Source organism: Bombina bombina, chromosome 2 (assembly GCF_027579735.1).
Source record: "Bombina bombina isolate aBomBom1 chromosome 2, aBomBom1.pri, whole genome shotgun sequence".
NCBI classification, from domain to species: Eukaryota; Metazoa; Chordata; class Amphibia; order Anura; family Bombinatoridae; genus Bombina; species Bombina bombina.
Window position 1 is genome coordinate 484,808,243 of NC_069500.1, and position 20,430 is coordinate 484,828,672.

A 20,430-nucleotide genomic window follows, 5' to 3' on the forward strand; every position below is an offset into this window, starting at 1 on the left:
TGTCCTTAAAGTCCCCTTCAAAAAACTTTATAATTGCATCATTATTGAATAAACAAAAAACTTTTGTTCCTAACAGTGTCAACATTAACTAACTAGCCTTCATGCAAGCTGAAATTCCTATCCAAGTGTCTGAATACAGCTTACCCTTCCCTCATGGGGATATTGCCAGCCTTTTTCTAGAATAACACAGTCTGTCTAGAAAAATATAGACTGAACATACCTCAATGCAGTTTAGCCTGCAAACTGTTCCCCCAACTGAAGTTTTCCTGTACTCTTCAGCCCTTGTGAGAACAGCAGTGGATCTTAGTTACAAAGTGCTAAGATCATCAACCTCCTTTGCAGAATCTTCATCCCTTTTCTGCCAGAGAGTAAATAGTACACAACGAGTACCATTTAAAATAACAAACTTTTGCTTGAGAAATAAAAAACTAACATTTTTGTCACCACACTCACTCTGCCCTTCCTAGTACTTAGAGTAGGCAAAGAGAATGACGGGGGTGGGGGGGGGGGTGAGCTAAGGGAGGAGCTATATAGACAGCTCTGCTGTGGGTGCTCTCTTTGCCACTTCCTGTAGGAAGGAGAATATCCCCACAAGTATGGATGAATCGTGGACCTCGATACATCACAAGAGAAATAAATTTATCAGGTAAGCATAAATTATGTTTTTTTACTGTTCTTGCTGCATGATATAGAAAGGATATAGAAAGGATGCAGGAGGCTATTTTCAACTTAAACTAAAGTAAGACTTTAAGATGACTAAGGTGTATAAGAGAAAGTTATTTTAAAATTAATATAGTTTCTGGCCACCTTTGAAATGGCCTGCCAAGCTCCTCCCACTGATGACATCACAATCTGGGCTACATCTAGGCACTCTGCTGAATAGTATTGACAGTCTATTAAATCCAACTAGTGAGCCTTTTGTGATAGGATGTCTTATGCAACCCAGATCATGATGTCATTAGTGGGCGAAGCTTGGTTGCCATTTCATAGTGTCCAGAAACAAAATCCACTTTAAAATGACTTTTTTACTGTTCCTGCTGCATAATATAGAAAAGCGGAAAGGAGCTATTTGCAGCATAATCTAAGGTAAGACTTTAAGATGACTAAGGCGTAGACAGTCCCTATAAATTAGGTCTTAGGCCATAACTCAGTCTATTTTTATTTTATTTCTTTTTTAAAGCACAGGTATCTTAACATCATAAAGAAGAGCCACATATATATTTGTTTATCAAAAAAATGTTATTTTTTATTTTTTATAAGACATTTAAATTAATATATTACTTGTACAGTTATTATTTTTTTAAATGAGCAATGTAACCTTAATGGATTAGGATAGAAAGGTAAAACATGAAATAATGTATGGGTGCAATTTAATTTCAAATAGAAGCATTTTTTATATACTTCCATTAGCAAATATCTGTTCTAGCACTTTTAGTGTCCTCTTTGGAGTCCTTCCTATGGGGATATGAATAGTGCTACTAGACACATAAAATGTAAAATGACCCATAGCGAGGAGTCAATTGACTTCCTAGATACTCCAATATGGAAGAAAGGTAGAACATTGCAGGTCTATTTGTTTAGAAAAGAAAGTGACATGAATAACCCCTTGAACTATGGTAGTGCTCATCCACTGGCTCTGATTAGGAGTCTACCCAGGAGTCAGTTATTGAGAGTGAGAAAGATTTTATCAGATGAAGAAAAGGTAGATACAAGACTTGAGGAAATGGGACAATTGTTCAGAGAAAGGGGTTATCCTGAATTGATGGTAAGGGAGCAGATTAAAAAAGTGAAGGAAATCCCTAGGGACACTATATTGAGGGATGTAGGGAAGGAGAAGAAACATAAAGGAAATGAGAACATGTTGTCTTTTGTTTCTCAGTATAATCCTCTCAGTGAGAAAATTATAAAGATCATTAATAGACATTGGAATGTCTTGAAAGATTTAAAGTGAAGGTAAACTTTGATGAATGAAAGCCCGGTTTTTAAAAATACTATTAAAAACAGGGGCACTTTCATTCATCAAAGTTTACAAAGGCAGCTGGTTTTGTTTATAAACTTACCTTTCTTCTCTTCACAGCCGGAGCAGCTTCTCCCACCAGAGATCCTCTCTTCACACGTCAGCAATGATTAATCCGGCTTTCCTCCAATCACAGCTTTCCCCCCATGCCATGATTGGAGGAAGCCGAATTAGTCATTGCTGAGGTGTGAAGAGAGGATCTTCGTGGTGGGGGAAGCTGCTCCGGCTGTGAAGAGGAAAGAGGTAAGTTTATAAACAAAACGGCTGCTTTCTAAACTTTGATGAATGAAAGTGCCCCTGTTTTTAATAGTATTTTTAAAAACCAGGCTTTCATTCATCAAAGTTTACCTTCACTTTAAATCCCCAGATAGAGGAGTTTCAACAAAGCCCATGCCAGCCTGCCTATAAGAGGTAGATTATGGGGGCTTTTTTTGTGAAACGCGCGTCAGAAGCTTTGTCTCTTTTTGAGCATGTGGAGAGACCCAGGAGAAGGGGAGACAGGATTAAGCTCTTAAAGGAAAGGGAGAGCTATTGGATATTTAAATTTAACTCTCTGGCGCCAAAAGGGATAAACAGGATGGAGATAGAATGGCAGTTAACATAAAGGGGATGTATGAGAAATTGGGTTATACATATATATAAATATATATATATTTTTTATTTTTTTTATTTTTTTTAATGTGTGTCTTGTTTTCTCCTAGGAGTTGTACTACATTCTGTGCAGTGATTGTTTAATGTGACTTTTGTAATGCACTAGTTTTTTTTTTATGCCATTTGATAGTTCACCAGTAAAGGGAGAGATATAATGTGACTAGTTTAGTGCAGGAGATGTTGAAAGGGTTAACATCTCAATTAACTTGAGAATTGGAAACTCTGCCTTTATTGGGTTTAAATAAGGTGAATTAGTTGTTCTCTGTATGCAACATGATTAAGGTCTTGATAGACCGAAACGTGTTTGTACTTTGTTGGTTATGTCCCAATAAACACATAACTTTGCTGTGAAGGAATGGTGCTGCTGTCTTTTGTATGCTGCCTGATACAGAGGTCATTGTGAAATGGAGAATGTAATTGATTATCTCCATCAGAAAATGCAAAATTCTAAAACTTTTAGGGCCGGATTACAAGTGGAGCGCAAACTGTTATCGTGGGTATACTGTAATCTATATATATATATATACTATACTATATATATATATATATATATATAATGTTTATATGAATATTTCACAGTATGTTTATTGATTTTTAATAATTTATACATTTTTTTATAATATTTTATATGTAATATTTCAATAATGTGCCTCGTGTGCTATCCGACCCATTGCACAAAACACATATTTTACATCCCTATGTTCATTCATAGAAAATAATGTACTTTTTTATTATTAAATATTTATATATATAATTGACTTTTCTAACAAATTACATTGGCTGTTGCAATAATAGGTCCTCCAAATAAGAAAGTGATGGGTGGAATTTTGCGATACAGAAAACACTTGCAGCAAAGGGTTAGCACATTTTTTTTTTTTCACCTAGTAATGTTATGTATTGCAAGACAACATATAGTTTTTTGTCATTAAACAATTGTAGCGTTAATTCCAGACCATGCCTCAGATTTACTCACCTCATCAGGAGGTGACTTGACTTTCTGCGGTGTACCTGCGGCACCACCTCTCTGGATTCTTGCCTGTGAGGAGAAGATACCATCATTACATGAACTGTCTCACCTAGCTGTACTATATTCCCCAGTGTTCTCTCTAAGACCACCCAGCTGAGTATACTGACCACCCGGCTAACATTTAAGACAATATTAAGCTAAAATGAGCTAATATTACATTTATTTCAATCTTTGATGAACAAATCATTGAATACATTTATGTTAAAATATGCAATTATTTTGTGCTTTGGATAGCTTAAGTAACATTAATAAATAACACAAAATGTTACACCGGCCACTTCATCATAACACCCGGCTACTTCATACTGCCATCCGGCTGACCACACTGATCCCCCATGCTTTACTACTCTATAGATAAACACAATATTCTTTCTTCAGTTCACACTCCAGATAAGGACATTTTCATGCAGAATACTGACTTTAACACAATAACAAGGTATGCAGAAAAATCAAAATCTCAGAGTTTAATAAGCATCCTACACACACACACACTGCCTTGTAGAGCAGTACATCATAAATCTCTAGCTGACTCTCTGCAGGGGGTCCTCCTTTTACCCATTACCCATAAGCAGTGTCATTGCTTACTCTTCTTTAAATGCTTCTTCTTGGTTTTCCGACAGATTCCACTTATGCCACTGACAGGTTTAATGTCTTCCTTGCTTACAGGAGGGGGGTGCAGTATAGGCTTCGGTGCTCTGGTAAGGCAGACAGGCAGCCCAGCTGCACACATCAAGATACCCGTCATACCTTGTGAGTGAAAAAGAGAATTGGTAGAACATACCATTAACATTTTCTGTTTGCTCTTTCAATAATCAGATTATCACATGAAGGCTAAAAATATTGTCAAATGGCCAATTTATGGTGCCTGGTAAGAGAGGGGTAGGAGATCCTAGGGGCAACGGTAGGATATAACCTTTTGCCTGAGGTTTCTTCACCCTCAAAAGAGTTGGATAAAAAAAATGGAAAGTAGGAAATGGAAACAAAAATGGAAAAAGGGATTGATAACAAAAAGGTTGCGCCAGTTGGCAACAAAAGTGTCCAAACCCAAGACTTAACCATTTTTGATGACGACTATAATGATATGATCTATGCTGTTACAATCTCCTGTTTTACTGACCTGCAAGAGCTGGATGGACAGGGCCTGTCCCATTTAAGTTCTTCACAGGGAGAGCAGGAACCCTGAGGGAAAAGACACAAGAGGTATTGAAATATCTGGATACCACAGTTACATCTGTTCAATATAAAACTATCATTTGCTTATGGACGTCTATATTGTCTTGTAACTAAATTATCTTTTTATTTATTTTGCACTTTGGCATTAATAAACATCCAGTGCTGAAAATAGCCCAATGCCGCGGCATACGGCCATATTCAGCACTTGTTTAGTAAACAAAAGCCAAATAACACATTTTTGCCCATTCCTACAGTTTAGTGCCAAAGATAACATATTCACCCCAGCTCCTACACAGGGATCATCTAAGAGTGCATAGAAAGGGTTAAGTTGATGTATTCTATATTTTATAACTTGGCTTTGTGTTTGTCTGGTTTCAAGTCTTTAAGGGACATTCAGATAGAGAATATAATTTTAAACAATTTTCAACTGTACGCCTATTATCAAATTTTCTGCATTCTCTTTGTATCCTTTGTTGAAAGTGCAGCAATGCTCTACTGTGAGCTATCTGAACACATCAGGTGAGGCATATATGTGCAGCCACTAATCAGCAGCTGAGCCTACCTAGGTATGGTCTTCAACAAAGGATTCCAAGAGAACATAATAATAATAGACAATAGAGTAAATTTGAAAAATGTTTAAAATTGCTTTATCTATCTAAATAATGAAAGTTTAATTTTGACTTTACCATCTCTTTAATCACACTCTATTTGTGTCTAGATGTTCAGGGTTAATCTGTAATTAATATATAGCTGGCTAGAAACAGTTAATAACTGTTCAGTTGTGAATATATATATGAGGCAGACAGGATATAAAATAGAGATTTATTAATGCCAGAGGCAGCACAAAATTAAAATAAAATAAACTACTAAAAACACATACTTCAGGTATATATAAAAATACTGTTTAAAAGGTATGAATGACATCTTACGATTACCAGGTGATATTGAAGTGAATATTGAACTCAACACTCTTAGGGTCTGTACTGGTCTGAACTGACCCTTGTCAAATCCAAACTTTCAAATGCCTATAAAATGTTGACACTGGAAGCAAAACACTGATTTTAAATGATGTAGAAGCAACCGCAAGTTAGGTTGCTGCTCAACGTATTAACAAAAACTGCCATTGATTCCTTAACAGGGCCTATAAAATAAGGAGACCTACAAAATGATAAAACAATTAGTTAAACTTACTTAAAACCACGTATGGCATTGCTGAGCAATAACAGACTCTCCATCTGACGCGTTTTGCATTAACAAAGGCTCATTATTTAAGAATAGTTTAACAGTCTGCACACAATTCTACATAATTTACAAGCAGATTTATTCTTGCAGTGACTAAATGACCTAAATGAATTAAATACACTAATGCCAATATATTATTAGAATAATATGGAATAGATACGACAGGTTTACACTGAATTGGAATTGAACGCTGTAGCCTCCTTTTCAATCAATCAGAATTCCTTAGTGTATGGTGGCTCAGTTATTTTCTGCTTCTTTTTCTAAGTCATTACAGTTCATTAGAAGAGCTACCATTTAAATTACTAAAGATAATAACAAGTAATGCTAGTTAAATACACACACATCAATGAAAAAACTATAGGACACAGACATATCAAAGGCTTTTCAAGGGTGCTTTTAAAATTATTTTTACAGGTATTAATGGGAAAAGAAAAAAACATGGCTGCTTAAAAATGGATATTAAAGTCAAAATTAAAATTTTAAGATTCAGATGAGTATATTCCATTTAAAAAAAAAAAACTGTTCCAATTTACATAATTATTGGATTTACTTCTCTATGGCAGGAATGTTTGCAACAATGTTATATATTGTTGCAAACACAGCCACATGTGTTTAAAAGTGTATAATACTGTTAAAAACACTTGCAAACACTGCTGTCATATAGTGCACATGAGCCTACCTTGGTATGCTCATAAACAAAGGATACTAAATTAATTAAATAAATGTGATAATTCACTTAAAATCTAAATAACTTGCAATATCTGAATCATAAATGTTTCATTCTGACATTAATTTCCCTTTAATGTGTTTGAATGTATTATAAGAACAATTTATATTATTTTTGGTAGCTCCAAACACTGCACTTCAATCATAAATAAACATTCCGTTGTATATATTTAAAGTGACATAATAATGCAATATTAAAATGCTCTAATCTGCTAGACTCCAATGTTTCTCTACATTTTTGCAGCAAAGTGCCCCTACAGGCATATAACCCCAACTACAACACGTAAATAATGATGCCATCCAATTCTTGGCGATTCTATGAGCCATCTCTCGCCTTGCTTTCCATTCTTTTAATTTCCTATTTAGTTGTTCTATGCCTAGGCCAGTGCCCGTTTTGATGGTGTTGATCCAGCGCATTTTTTGGCTTTCACGGCTAGTTGTTCCACTTGCCATACCAAGCATCATTGCTTTCTCCAATTAATTTGTTCGCATCACGTGGCCAAAGTAAATGAGCCGAAGTCTGGTGATCATCCCTCAAGCGACACTTCTGGCTTGGTGCACTTCATAACCTCTTTGTTGGTGACCATCACAGTCAATGGTATCCATAAGAACTGTCTCCAACACCACAACTCAAAAGCATCAATCCTCCTACGGTCAGATTTTTTCAGTGTCCATCTTTCACACCCATACATTGATATGGGGAACACAATGACATGGACCAGTTTGCATTTGGTTGTGAGACTAATGTCTTTGCTCCTCAGGATTTGGTACATGCTCAGCAACGCACTACAGTGTAATGCAATTCGTTCCTTAATTTCCAGGGGCACAATCTCCAGTTCGGTTAATCATGAATCCTAGGAAGCAGAAGTCCATGACGCATTGGATCTCTTCACCATTTATGGTTATTTTTACTGTTCGGGTTCTAGCAGTTGTCAGTATCTTTGTCTTTTTAATGTTGAGGTGGAGGCCCATCTTTTCACTTGTTTTTTTTATTCTTACTTTAAGGTGTTTAAGACTATCTTCTGTTTCCGCCAATAATGCTGTATCATTAGCGTAGCGGAGATTGTTGATATTGCTGCCACCAATCTTCACACAGATTTTTAATTTTTCCAGATCTAGTTTCCACATTATCATTTCTTCATAAAAATTGAAAAGAAAAGGGGACAGAATACAATTCAGTGTCTCCATGTTGTGTACAGACAGTTGCTTCTTGGGGGCATATTTATCAAGCGCCGTATGGAGCTTGAGTCCCCTTGTTTACTAATCTGCAGGGACCGGCATTGCACCAGCAGTTCACCAGAACTGCTGGTGCAATGATAAACGCCGACAGTGTATGCTGACAGCATTTATCGATGTGCAGCGGACATGATATGTTACTTCGTATCATGTCCGCTCGCACATTGTTAAATATGTCCCTTGGTCTGTATACAGGGATCATATCAACTGGATCAAGTGTGCTGGCACTCCCAGTTCTTGCAGGACCTTCCATAGCTTATCATGTTCAATGCAATTGAATGCATTGCTGTAGTTGATTGAGCACATGTAGATGTTTTTTCTGATATTCAAGACATTTCTCTATGATCTACCACAAATTTGCAATATGGTCACATGTGCCACCATTTCTCTGGAATCCAGCTTGTGTGTCAGGTAGTTCTGCTTCTATGACTGGGCGTAGATGCGGCTGAATAATCTTCAGCAGGATTTTGCTTCCATGAGGAAACAAGGCTATTGTACAATAGTTGCAACAGTCCCTTGCATCGCCTTTCTTCAGCAGTGGGATGAACATTGATCTCTTGGTTTCCCAGATCTTCTTGCAGATCGATGTGATAGCCACTGGAGAGACAGGCCTCAGCATTTCTGCTGGATACAGTCAATATCAGGAACCTTGTTTTTTGGTAACTGCCTTGGCGCCAATACAACTTCCTTGTTCAGGATAGCTGGCTCCAATTCCACTGGATCGTTGTTGGGTGGTTCAAGGTAGCTGGTACTTGCATACAGTTTTTTATTATATTCCAGCCATCTGTTTCTGATGCCTTGCTGATCAGTCAGGACCTTCCCCCTCTTGTCTTTTTCTGTTTCTTTTCAGGCAATTAAGGGAGTTCAAGTTTCCTTGACCTGCACAAAAAGATCTCTGGAGTGGCCCTCTTCGACAGTCCTCTTCCAGTTTCCTGCAGCATCAAGGTGAAATTCTGTAACATCATAAAGAATGCTCCACCAAAAATATATGATGTCTCCAAGGTTCCTGTTTCCTACACATTTGAAGTGAAGAACAGATTCAAACTGCTTGGCACTGCAGACAAACATCTGGATGATATATACCTTACAAGAAACCAGAGAAAAGGAGCAAGTGGATGTCAGAAGAAACCATCAAAATCGTTGACCAAAGAAGAGCAGCCAAAGCCACTGGGGATCGAGACGAGACTAGGGGGTAGACTTAACAAGCAGCGGATGCTGAAATCTACCCCCAAAGTTTCCGGCTCGCCGGAAACATAAGTTAAGAAGCAGTGGTTGGTTGTGCAGGGGGCGGCATTGCACAAGCATTTCACAAGAAATGCTTGTGCAATGTTAAATGCCGACACCATATGCTGTCGGAATTTAGTGATGTAGAGCAGGCATGATTCGCTGGCATTTAATAAATCTACCCCTAGGAGGCTAAATGCAGAGTTTTAAAGAGCAGCTTAAGGAAGGATAAAGAAGCATACTGGAATCCTTCGATGCATGAACATGTAAATATTTGTATTTTATTATTAGGTTAAATCAATATAAGAGGGAATTGTGCACCAGCATGTGACAAAATGGTTATAGATGTAGTTTTATGTTTTCAAGAATTTAGTTTAAAATCCAGTTTTACTGAATGCAAATGCAGTAAATCTTTGAAAATATTAAGCCCCCAAATTATAAAAAAAAGCAACTTCTATGCGTTAATATTATGTCACTTACAATAGAAAAAAATATATGATGAGTAATATTCTTGTCACCCCATTTCTGCATCAAACTTCATCACATATGCAGCTTCTCAGGCTGATTTCATTGTGGCATACTTGGGTATAGAACACTTTAATTGGCACAGCTCATCATGGCATACGTTCCTTTCCTGATATTTAATGTGACTTCACTGCCACGTCTCAGACACTTTTGCACAGTATTATACCCTTTACCTGACACTTTCCCTGTGACACACTTTATATTGGCCTTTTTAACCCCAGTCATCAAATATCACAATTCTAAAGATTTTCCTACATGAGTACAGGTGAGTCAGTCACAGTGAGTCAACAGCTGACCAGCCCAGAAAAGGAAATACAGTCTGAGAAGCACTGATTTCTGTCAAACACTGAATGTTTACCTTAGTTGCATCAGGGCACAATAATGATGAAAGGACAAGCCCCAGGGGTACATGGACCACAGGATTAGAAACAAGGTGCTAGAGCATTGTATTATTGCACTGCTGCATGCCTCAATGCTGTTATACTCAACAAAGGGGTTAAACACATGGTTAAAGTCAGCTCTAGAACTTCAATACACTTCCTCTCTTGAACTAGACATTATCAGTGAGCCAATAACTGACCGCGGCTGCTCTGGAGCAGATTTTAACTATGTATTTAACCCCTTGTGGGGGCACACACTATGGCTATAATAATGTGTATTACAGCAGTTTACATTGCACCTTTGTGTCCCTTTAAGTTATGCACAAGTTTCATCATTTAAAACAGTGATGGACAAGTTCCCAGCACATGGGAGCTGCATAGCTATTTTTATTAGCATTGTAGGCTGTATATACATTTATGGTTATGGACATATATTCCTTATAAGTGTCCAGTGACACATGGGCAGTTTAGGTAGAGTTGCAGGGTGACCTCTGTCTGCTGTTCTCCCCTCCAAATGGCCACCAACCAGAAGTCCCCAAAGCTCACATTTCTAGTTCCGCTTTTTCCTGGGGCCATAACTGTGGATTAATACATTTTTAGCTCTGCTTTTTCCTCAAGAAGGGCCACATATGCTACACAGCGGCCAGTTGTACATCTATTATTTAAAAGCTTTATCTGACTAATATTTGTAACTTTATTAAACAAAAGAAATAGTATTTTTTTTAACATCTGTCAGTTTCTGTCTGCAGAGCTTGTGATGGATGTTAAATCATTCCTATAGACAGTGTTTGACTTAATCTATCCACCTAATATAAGAAAATAACTAGTTTATCAATTCTTTTACACAAAAAATGAACTATTGTTGGGTTAAGATTAAAAAAACAAAACATTTTAAATCTGTTGGTTCAATGTAATATCTATGACTATTTAGTGCTATTATTCAGCTTTCCCTTTCCGCAAACCAAACGCTGGTCATTTCCACTGGTCCATTAGTCTTGCAAAAAATTGCAGAGGATAATTAAAGGGACATGAAACCCAACATTTGTATTTAATCATTCTGATAGAGCAACAACTTTCTATTTTACTTCTATTATAAAATAATATAGCTTTGTTCTCTTGGTATCTTTTGTTGAAAAGCAGGGGCATATGCTTCGGGGCTGGCCCATTTCTGGAGCACTATATGGCAGCAGTTTTGTTAGAATGTTATCCATTTGCAAGAGCACTATATGGCAGCACTATTCCCTGCCATGTATTGCTTCAGATCCCTACCTAGGTATCTCTTCAACAAGCGATATCATGGGAATAAAGCACATTTGATAATAGAAGTAAATTGGAAGCTTTAGTAATACTTTCCCACCCCACTTCCTCTGAGCATTGCCAATAACACATCTTGTCTAACAGTATCCTTTATCTTCTTTATCTACACTGCAAATCTGTATATTATGCTGCTGTCGGTTCTAATTTGTTAAATGCAATTAGTAAAGAAACAAGCACAACACAAAACAATTATAGTAATGTTGGCTGTACTCACCTTATATACAGTGTCACCTTCATTCTGCATCTATAGACAGGTAAGACTCTGTGTATTAAGACCTGGCAGGTGGTTACAATGAGCAGTGATTTGCCTTAGCTAATTTATACCTGAGTGTGATCCCTTCACCCCCTCGCTGTGACATCACGTCATGCGTAAAGGGAGCTTCCAAACAAAGACACCACCTGCTCGCCCCATTGATAAACAAGGATTATAGGAGATTAAGAGATGAAGACTGGATCCCAGACACGTAAGGGATACTCGCAGCTATTAATATACACAAGTATGGACTATTGCCGGAAATCGCTCTGTGTCAGAAGTCAGGAAATGACACCCACTATAGTCTAATGGAGTATATAAAGATTTATATAGTAAATCCCATACTCTCCTACCTTGTCCCTGCAAAAAAGAAGGAAACATGTCTGTAGCGTAATTATCTGCAGGGTTAGCTATTTATCAATCTGTCCTCAGACTAGAGAATCACAGACAAATACAAATTTTATTAGGATCTTAGGATCTTCACTGAAATTTGCTTGGATATTATTGGCTAAAAGTATTTATTGCGTATAGAATGCATAAAGCAATTAAGAGTTTATATATATTACACTGCAATGCACAATATGCATACATGAGGCGCAGATTGCATACTGACCCTATATATAATTATTGTTCGATATACACAAGTAGCAAGTTTGCTATTTTGTGTAATATTTATGATTTGCTCACACCTATGTAATACAGTAGGCTAACTTATGGCTTTAGGTGATTGTATCAAGTCTTCTGTATTCTATGAACTAAGCTCACCAATTATTTGTGAATATATTTTATAGAATAAAAAGAAATGTAAGAAAACCTGTCTCATTGAAGGCTTTAATTGATGCTGTAATTAAAAGCATATACACTGGCCAGAGATAAAACATTTCTCCCCCAGCAATTCTGAATACAACCTTCAGTGATCCTTTTAATCGACCAGTAATCAAAAATTAAACTTTTATGATTTGGATAGAGCATGACATTTTTATCAGCTTTCCAATTTAACTTTTTTTTTAAATCAAATATGTTTAATTCTCTTGGTATACTTTATTGAAAAGCATACGTAGGTAGGCCCGAGAAGCATTAATGCACTACTGGGAGTTAGCTCGTAATGGTGGCTGCACATACAGTATATGTCTCCTACCACCTAGCTCAGCTGAAGTCTTCTGCTAGCTCGTAGCAGTGCATTGCTGCTCTTGAGCCTACCTAGGTTTCACCTCTTCAACAAAGGATACTAAGAAAAATAAGTAAATGTGATAATATAAGTGAATTGGATGTTCTGTCTGAGTAATAAAAACTTAATTTTGACTTCACTGTCTTTTTAAGTTTGCAGAAAATACACAAACATGAGAAAAAGACACCTGTTCGGAGTTTAAGCTCCCTTTCTTGTTAAAAGGGTCATTGACAAGTATGAGAGGGTTTTATCCTATTATTTTAAAAAACAAAATTTATGCTTACCTGATAAATTTCTTTCTCTTGTGGTGTATCCAGTCCACGGGTTTTATCCATTACTTGTGGATATTCTCCATCCCAACAGGAAGTTGCAAGAGGACACCCACAGCAGAGCTGTCTATATAGCTCCTCCCCTAACTGCCACTCCCAGTCATTCGAACGAAGACAAGCAAGAAAAAAGAAGAAACTATAGGGTGCAATGGTGACTGTAGTTTAAAAATAAAAAAACCACACCTGCCTTAAAGTGACAGGGCGGGCGTGGACTGGATAAACCACAAGAGAAAGAAATTTATCAGGTAAGCATAAATTTTGTTTTATCTTGTAAGGTGTATCCAGTCCACGGGTTCATCCATTACTTGTGGGATACCAATACCAAAGCTTTAGGACACGGATGAAGGGGAGGGACAAGGCAGGAACTTAAACGGAAGGCACCACTGCCTGCAAGACCCTTTCTCCCAAAAATAGCCTCCGAGGAAGCAAAAGTATCAAATTTGTAGAATTTAGAAAAAGTATGAAGCGAAGACCAAGTCGCCGCTTTACAAATCTGTTCAACAGAGGCCTCATTTTTAAAAGCCCATGTGGAAGCTACCGCTCTAGTGGAATGAGCTGTAATTCTTTCAGGAGGCTGCTGGCCAGCAGTCTCATAAGCTAAACGGATCTATGCTTCTAAGCCAAAAGAAAGAGAAGATGCCGAAGCCTTTTGGCCTCTCCTCTGTCCAGAGTAGACAACAAACAATGCAGATGTTTGACGAAAATCCTTAGTAGCTTGTAAAATAAAACTTTAAAGCACGAACCACGTCAAGAGTGTGTAATAGACGTTCCTTCTTTGAAGAAGGATTAGGACACAGTGATGGAACAACAATCTCCTGATTGATATTCTTATTAGATACCACCTTAGGAAGAAACCCAGGCTTGGTACGCAAAACTACCTTATCTGCATGGAAGATCAGATAAGGGGAATCACACTGTAAGGCAGATAACTCTGAAACTCTTTGGAGCCGAAGAGATAGCTACCAAAAACAGAACTTTCCAAGATAGAAGTTTGATATCTATGGAATGCAGAGGTTCAAACGGAACCCCTTGAAGAACTTAAGAACTAAATTTAAAACTCCAATGCAGAACAAACAGTTTAAACACAGGCTTAATTATAACTAAAGCCTGACAAAACGGCCTGAACGTCTGGAACATCTGCCAGACGCTTGTGCAGAAGAATAGACACACCATATCTTAAGATAGATTTTCCTGGTGACAAGCTTTCGAGCCTGAATTCAGGTATCAATGACCGACTCGGAGAAAACACGTTTTGATAAAATCAAGCGTTCAATCTCCCAAGCAGTCAGCCGCAGAGAAAATAGATTTGGGATGTTTGAATGGACCTTGGAGTAGAAGGTCCTGCCTCAGCGGCAGAGTCCATGGTGGAAGGGATGACATGTCCACCAGATCTGCATACCAAGTCCTGTGTGGCCACGCAGGTGCTATCAAAATCACTGAAGCTCTCTCCTGCTTGATCTTGGGCAATCAGACGAGGGAGGAGAGGAAATGGAGGGAACCACATAAGCCAGGCTTGAAGGACCAGGGCACTGCTAGAGCATCTATCAGTGCTGCCTGGGGATCCCTTGACCTGGACCCGTAACAGGGAAGCGTGGCGTTCTGACGAGACGCCATCAGATCCACTTCTGGTTTGCCCCATAGTTGAATCAGCTGGGCAAATACCTCCGGATGGAGCCTCCCACTCCCCCGGGATGAAAAGTCCTGCTGACTTAGAAAATCCCGCCTCCCAGTTCTCTACTCCTGGGATATGGATAGCTGAGAGATGGCAAGAGTGAACCTCTGCCCATAGAATTATCTTTGAAACCTCCAACATTGCCAGAGGGCTTCTTGTCCCCCCCTGATGGTTGATATAGGCTACAGTTGTGATATTGTCCAACTGAAATCTGATTAACCTGACCGCAGCTAATTGAGGCCAAGCCTGAAGACCATTGAATATCGCTCTCAGTTCCAGAATGTTTATTGGAAGGAGGGCTTCCTCCTGAGTCCACGAACCCTGAGCCTTCAGGGAGTTCCAGACTGCGCCCCAGCCCAGAAGGCTGGCATCTGTCGTGACTATAGTCCACTCTGGCCTGCGGAAACTCATTCCCCTGGACAGATGGACCCGAGAGAACCACCAGAGAAGAGAATCCCTGGTCTCTTGAATCCAGATTTAGCAAGAGGGGACAAATCTGTGTAATCCCCATTCCACTGATTGAGCATGCAAAGTTGCAGTGGTCTGAGATGTAGGCGGGCAAACAGAACTATGTCCATTGCCGCTCCATAGGCCGATTACTTCCATACACTGAGCCACTGACGGCCGAGAAGTGGAATGAAGAGCACAGCAGGAAGTTAGAAGCTTTGATACCTGACCTCTGTCAGAAATTTTTAATTTCTACTGAATCTATCAGTGTTCCTAGGAAGGAAACTCTGTGAGAGGGGAGAGAGAACTCTTTTCTTCGTTCACCTTCCACCCGTGAGACCTCAGAAAGGCCAGATCAATGTCCGTATGGGACTTGGGCGATTTGAAAACTCGACACCTGTATCAGAATGTCGTCTAGGTAAGGAGCCATCACGCTATGCCCCGTGGCCTTAGAACCGCCAGTAGGGACCCTAAAACCTTCGTAAAGATTCTTGGTTGCCCGTGGCTAACCCGAAGAGGAAGAGCCACAAACTGGTAATCGCCTGTCTAAGAAGGCGAACCTGAGGAACTGATGATGATCTCTGTGAATCGGAATGTGGAGATAAGCATCCTTTAAGTCCACGGTAGTCATATATTGACCCTCCAGGATCATAGGGAGGATGGGTCGGGTAGTCTCCATCTTGAAGGATGGGACCCTGAGAAATTTGTTTAGGATCTTGAGATCCAAGATTGGTCTGAAAGTTCCCTCTTTATCTATAAACAGATTTGAATGGAAGCCCTGCCCTGTTCCTCCCTTGGAACTGCGTGGATCACTCCCATAACCAGCAGGTCTTGAATACAATGTAAGAATGTCTCTCTCTTTATCTGGTTTACAGATAATTGTGAGAGATGAAATCTCCCCTTTGGAGATGAAGCTTTGAAGTCCAGAAGATATCCCTGGGAACAATCTCTAATGCCCAGGGATCCTGGACGTCTCTTGCCCAAGCCTGGGCAAAGAGAGAGTCTGCCCCCCACTAGATCCAGTTCCCGGATCAGGGAGCTTACTCCTTCATGCTGTCTTAGAGGCAGCCGCAGGTTTCTTGGCCTGCTTCCTCTTATTCCAAGCTGGTTAGGTCTCCAGACTGGTTTGGACTGGGCGAAATTTCCCTCTTGTTTTTGCATTAGAGGAAACTGAAGCTGCGCCACTCTTGAAGTTTCGAAAGGAACGAAAATTATTCTGTTTGGTCCTTAACTTATTGGACCTATCCTGAGGAAGGGCGTGACCTTTTCCTTCAGTAATATCAGAAATGATCTCCTTCAGACCGGGCCCGAATAGGGTCTGTCCCCTTGAAGGGGATGTTAAGAAGCTTAGACTTTGAAGTAACGTCTGCTGACCAGGACTTAAGCCATAGCGCCCTACGCGACAAAATGGCAAAACCTGAATTCCTTAGCCGTTAGCTTGGCTAAATGAAAAAATGGCGTCAGAAATAAAGGAGTTAGCTAACTTAAGAGCTTTAATCCTGTCTAGAATATTGTCCTAACGGGGTCTCCTACCTGTAGAGCCTCCTCAAGAGACTCAAACCAAAAAGCCGCTGCAGCAGTAACTGGGGCAATGCATGCATGAGGCTGGAGATTAAACCTTGATGTATAAAAATTTTCTTAAGGGAGGACCCTCCAATTTTTTATCCATAGGATCTATGAAAGCACAACTGTCCTCGACGGGGATAGTTGTACGCTTAGCTAGGTGGAGACTGCTCTCTCCACCTTAGGGAACCATCTGCCACGAGTCCCGTATGGTGGCAACTATGGGAAAACATCTTTGTAAAAGCAGGAGGGGAGAGAACGGCACACCTGGTCTATCCCATTCCTTAGTAATAATTTCCGAAAACCTCTTAGGGACTGGAAAAACATCGGTTGTAAACAGGTACTGCAAAGTATTTGTCCATTTTACACAATTTCTCTGGAACCACAATGGGGTCACAGTCATCCAGAGTCGCTAAAACCTCCCTAAGCAATAAGCGGAGGTGTTCAAGCTTAAATTTAAACGCTGTCATCTCAGAATCAGACTGAAGTAAACGCCTTCCCTGAGTCTGAAATGTCACCCCCAGATAGAAGCTCACCTGCCTCGGCTTCTGAGCATTGTGAGGGTATATCGGACACAGGCAATAAAGCGTCAGAAAGCTCTGTATTAATTCTAGCCCCAGAGCTGTCTCGCTTTCCTTGTAAGCCCTGGCAGTTTGGAGAATACCTCTGTGAGGGTAGCATTCATAACTGCCGCCATGTCCTGTAAGGTAAAAGAATTAGACGCGCTAGATGTACTTGGCGTCACTTGAGCGGGAGTTATAGGTTCTGACACATGGGGAGAGTTAGATGGCAATAATCTCCCTCTTTTTAGTCAGAGAATCCCCTGGAGATAAATCTTTAAGCGCCATATAATATGGTCTTTATAGTTTATAGAAATTTCAGTACATTTGGTACACATTCTAAGAGGGGGTTCCACAATGGCTTCCAAACATACTGAACAAGGAGTTTCCTCTATGTCAGACATGTTTAACAGACTAGTAATGAGACAAGCAAGCTTGGAAAACACTTTAATAAAGGTGAAACAGCAATTAAACAATCTTTGAAATTTTTACAGTTGTGTAAGGGACTAAAGCAACATTGCACCCACTTGCAAATGAATGATTAACCCCCTTAGGCCCAAGCCAGATTGAAAAACGTTAAAGTAAACGTTAAAAAATCAATTGAGCACCATGCACAGCTTCTGCTGAGGCCCCTAACCTGCCCCATAAAACGATTTTGTGCAGAAATAACCCCTTTTGAAAGGATCTCAGATGCCAGGGGACTCTTCTAGGGAAGCTGGATGTCTCAGTCTGAATTAAAACTGCACAGTTAAAATAGCCCCCTCCCACCATGTACCTGGATGTCAGAGGGGTATTAAGAAAATACTCCTAGGAGTATCTGACTAGCCATGTGGAAACTAGGCCCCAAATATAGACTTATCTCCCTCTGAGAAAAAAAACGTCCTATGTATGAAAATCATGTAAACGTTTTGTCACTAAGCAATAATGAATATTAACATGAGTATTACCCCTGTTATGTAAGCATGATCCCAGTCGCTGTTAAATCACTGCATCAGGCTTACCTCAAATACACAAGGCTCTGTCAGCATTTTCTAGAACTTATTCCTCTCTCTAGAAATAACATAATTTATGCTTACCTGATAATTCCTTTCTTCTGTTGTGTGATCAGTCCACGGGTCATCATTACTTCTGGGATATAACTCCTCCCCAACAGGAAATGCAAGAGGATTCACCCAGCAGAGCTGCATATAGCTCCTCCCCTCTACGTCACTCCCAGTCATTCGACCAAGAATCAACGAGAAAGGAGAAACCAAGGGTGAAGTGGTGACTGGAGTATAATTTAAAAAATATTTACCTGCCTTTAAAAACAGGGCGGGCCGTGGACTGATCACACAACAGAAGAAAGGAATTTATCAGGTAAGCATAAATTATGTTTTCTTCTGTTATGTGTGATCAGTCCACGGGGTCATCATTACTTCTGGGATACCAGTACCAAAGCAAAGTACACGGATGACGGGAGGGATAGGCAGCTCATTATACAGAAGGAACCACTGCCTGAAGAACCTTCTCCCAAAAATAGCCTCCGAAGAAGCAAAAGTGTCAAATTTGTAAAATTTGGAAAAGTATGAAGCGAAGACCAAGTTGCAGCCTTGCAAATCTGTTCACAGAGGCCTCATCTTAAAGGCCCAAGTGGGAAGCCACAGCTCTAGTAGAATGAGCTGTAATTCTTTCAGGAGGCTGCTGACCAGCAGTCTCGTAGGCCTAAACGAATTATGCTACGGAAGCCAGAAGGAGAGAGAGGTAGCCGAAGCCTTATGACCTCTCCTCTGACCAGAGTACACGACAAAACAGGAAGACGTTTGTCGAAAATCCTTAGTTGCCTGCAAGTAGAACTTGAGGGCACGAACTACATCCAGATTGTGTAGAAGACGTTCCTTCTTTGAAGAAGGATTCGGGCACAGGAAGGAACCACAATCTCTTGATTGATGTTCCAGTTAGTGACCTACCTTAGGTAAGAACCCAGGTTTAGTACGCAGAACTACCTTATCTGAATGAAAAAATCAAATAAGGAGAATCACAATGTAAAGCTGATAACTCAGAGACTCTCCGAGCCGAAGAAATAGCCATTAAAAAATAACACTTTCCAAGATAACAACTTTATATCAATGGAATGAAGGGGTTCAAACGGAACTCCTTGTAGAACGTTAAGAACAAGGTTTAAACTCCATGGCGGAGCAACAGTTTTAAAACACAGGCTTGATTCTAGCTAAAGCCTGACAAAAAGCCTGGACGTCTGGATTTTCTGACAGACCGCCTGTGCAACAAGATGGAACAGAGCTGAGATCTGTCCCTTTAATGAACTAGCCGATAAACCCTTTTCTAAACCTTCTTGTAGAAAAGGACAATATCCTAGGAATCCTAACCTTACTCCAGGAGTAACCTTTGGATTCGCACCAGTATAGGTATTTACGCCATATTCTTATGGTAAATCCTTCTGGTAACAGGCTTCCTAGCCTGTATCAGGGTATCAATAACCGACTCAGAAAAACCACGTTTTGATAAAATCAAGCGTTCAATTTCCAAGCAGTCAGCTTCAGAGAAGTTAGATTTTGATGTTTGAATGGACCCTGTATCAGAAGGTCCTGTCTTAGAGGTAGAGACCAAGGCGGACAGGATGACATGTCCACTAGATCTGCATACCAAGTCCTGCGTGGCCATGCAGGCGCTATTAGAATCACTGATGCTCTCTCCTGTTTGATTTGGCATCAATCGAGGAAGCAGCGGGAAGGGTGGAAACACATAAGCCATCCCGAAGTTCCAAGGTGCTGTCAAAGCATCTATCAGAACCGCTCCCGGATCCCTGGATCTGGACCCGTAGCGAGGAAGTTTGGCGTTCTGGCGAGACGCCATGAGATCTATCTCTGTATGCCCCAACGTCGAAGTATTTGGGCAAAGAACCTCCGGATGAAGTTCCCACTCC

At 39.8% G+C, this 20,430-nt stretch overlaps 1 protein-coding gene across 1 annotated transcript in view; it reads right to left on the bottom strand.

Moving 5' to 3' along the window:
* Nucleotides 1-20,430, bottom strand: part of DTX1 (deltex E3 ubiquitin ligase 1) — a 189,385-nt gene that overhangs the window by 30,108 nt on the left and 138,847 nt on the right. The window contains 4 exon segments of the mRNA XM_053702173.1: nt 3,642-3,668; nt 3,670-3,704; nt 4,281-4,442; nt 4,813-4,874. Coding sequence (XP_053558148.1) covers nt 3,642-3,668; nt 3,670-3,704; nt 4,281-4,442; nt 4,813-4,874 — 286 coding nt within the window.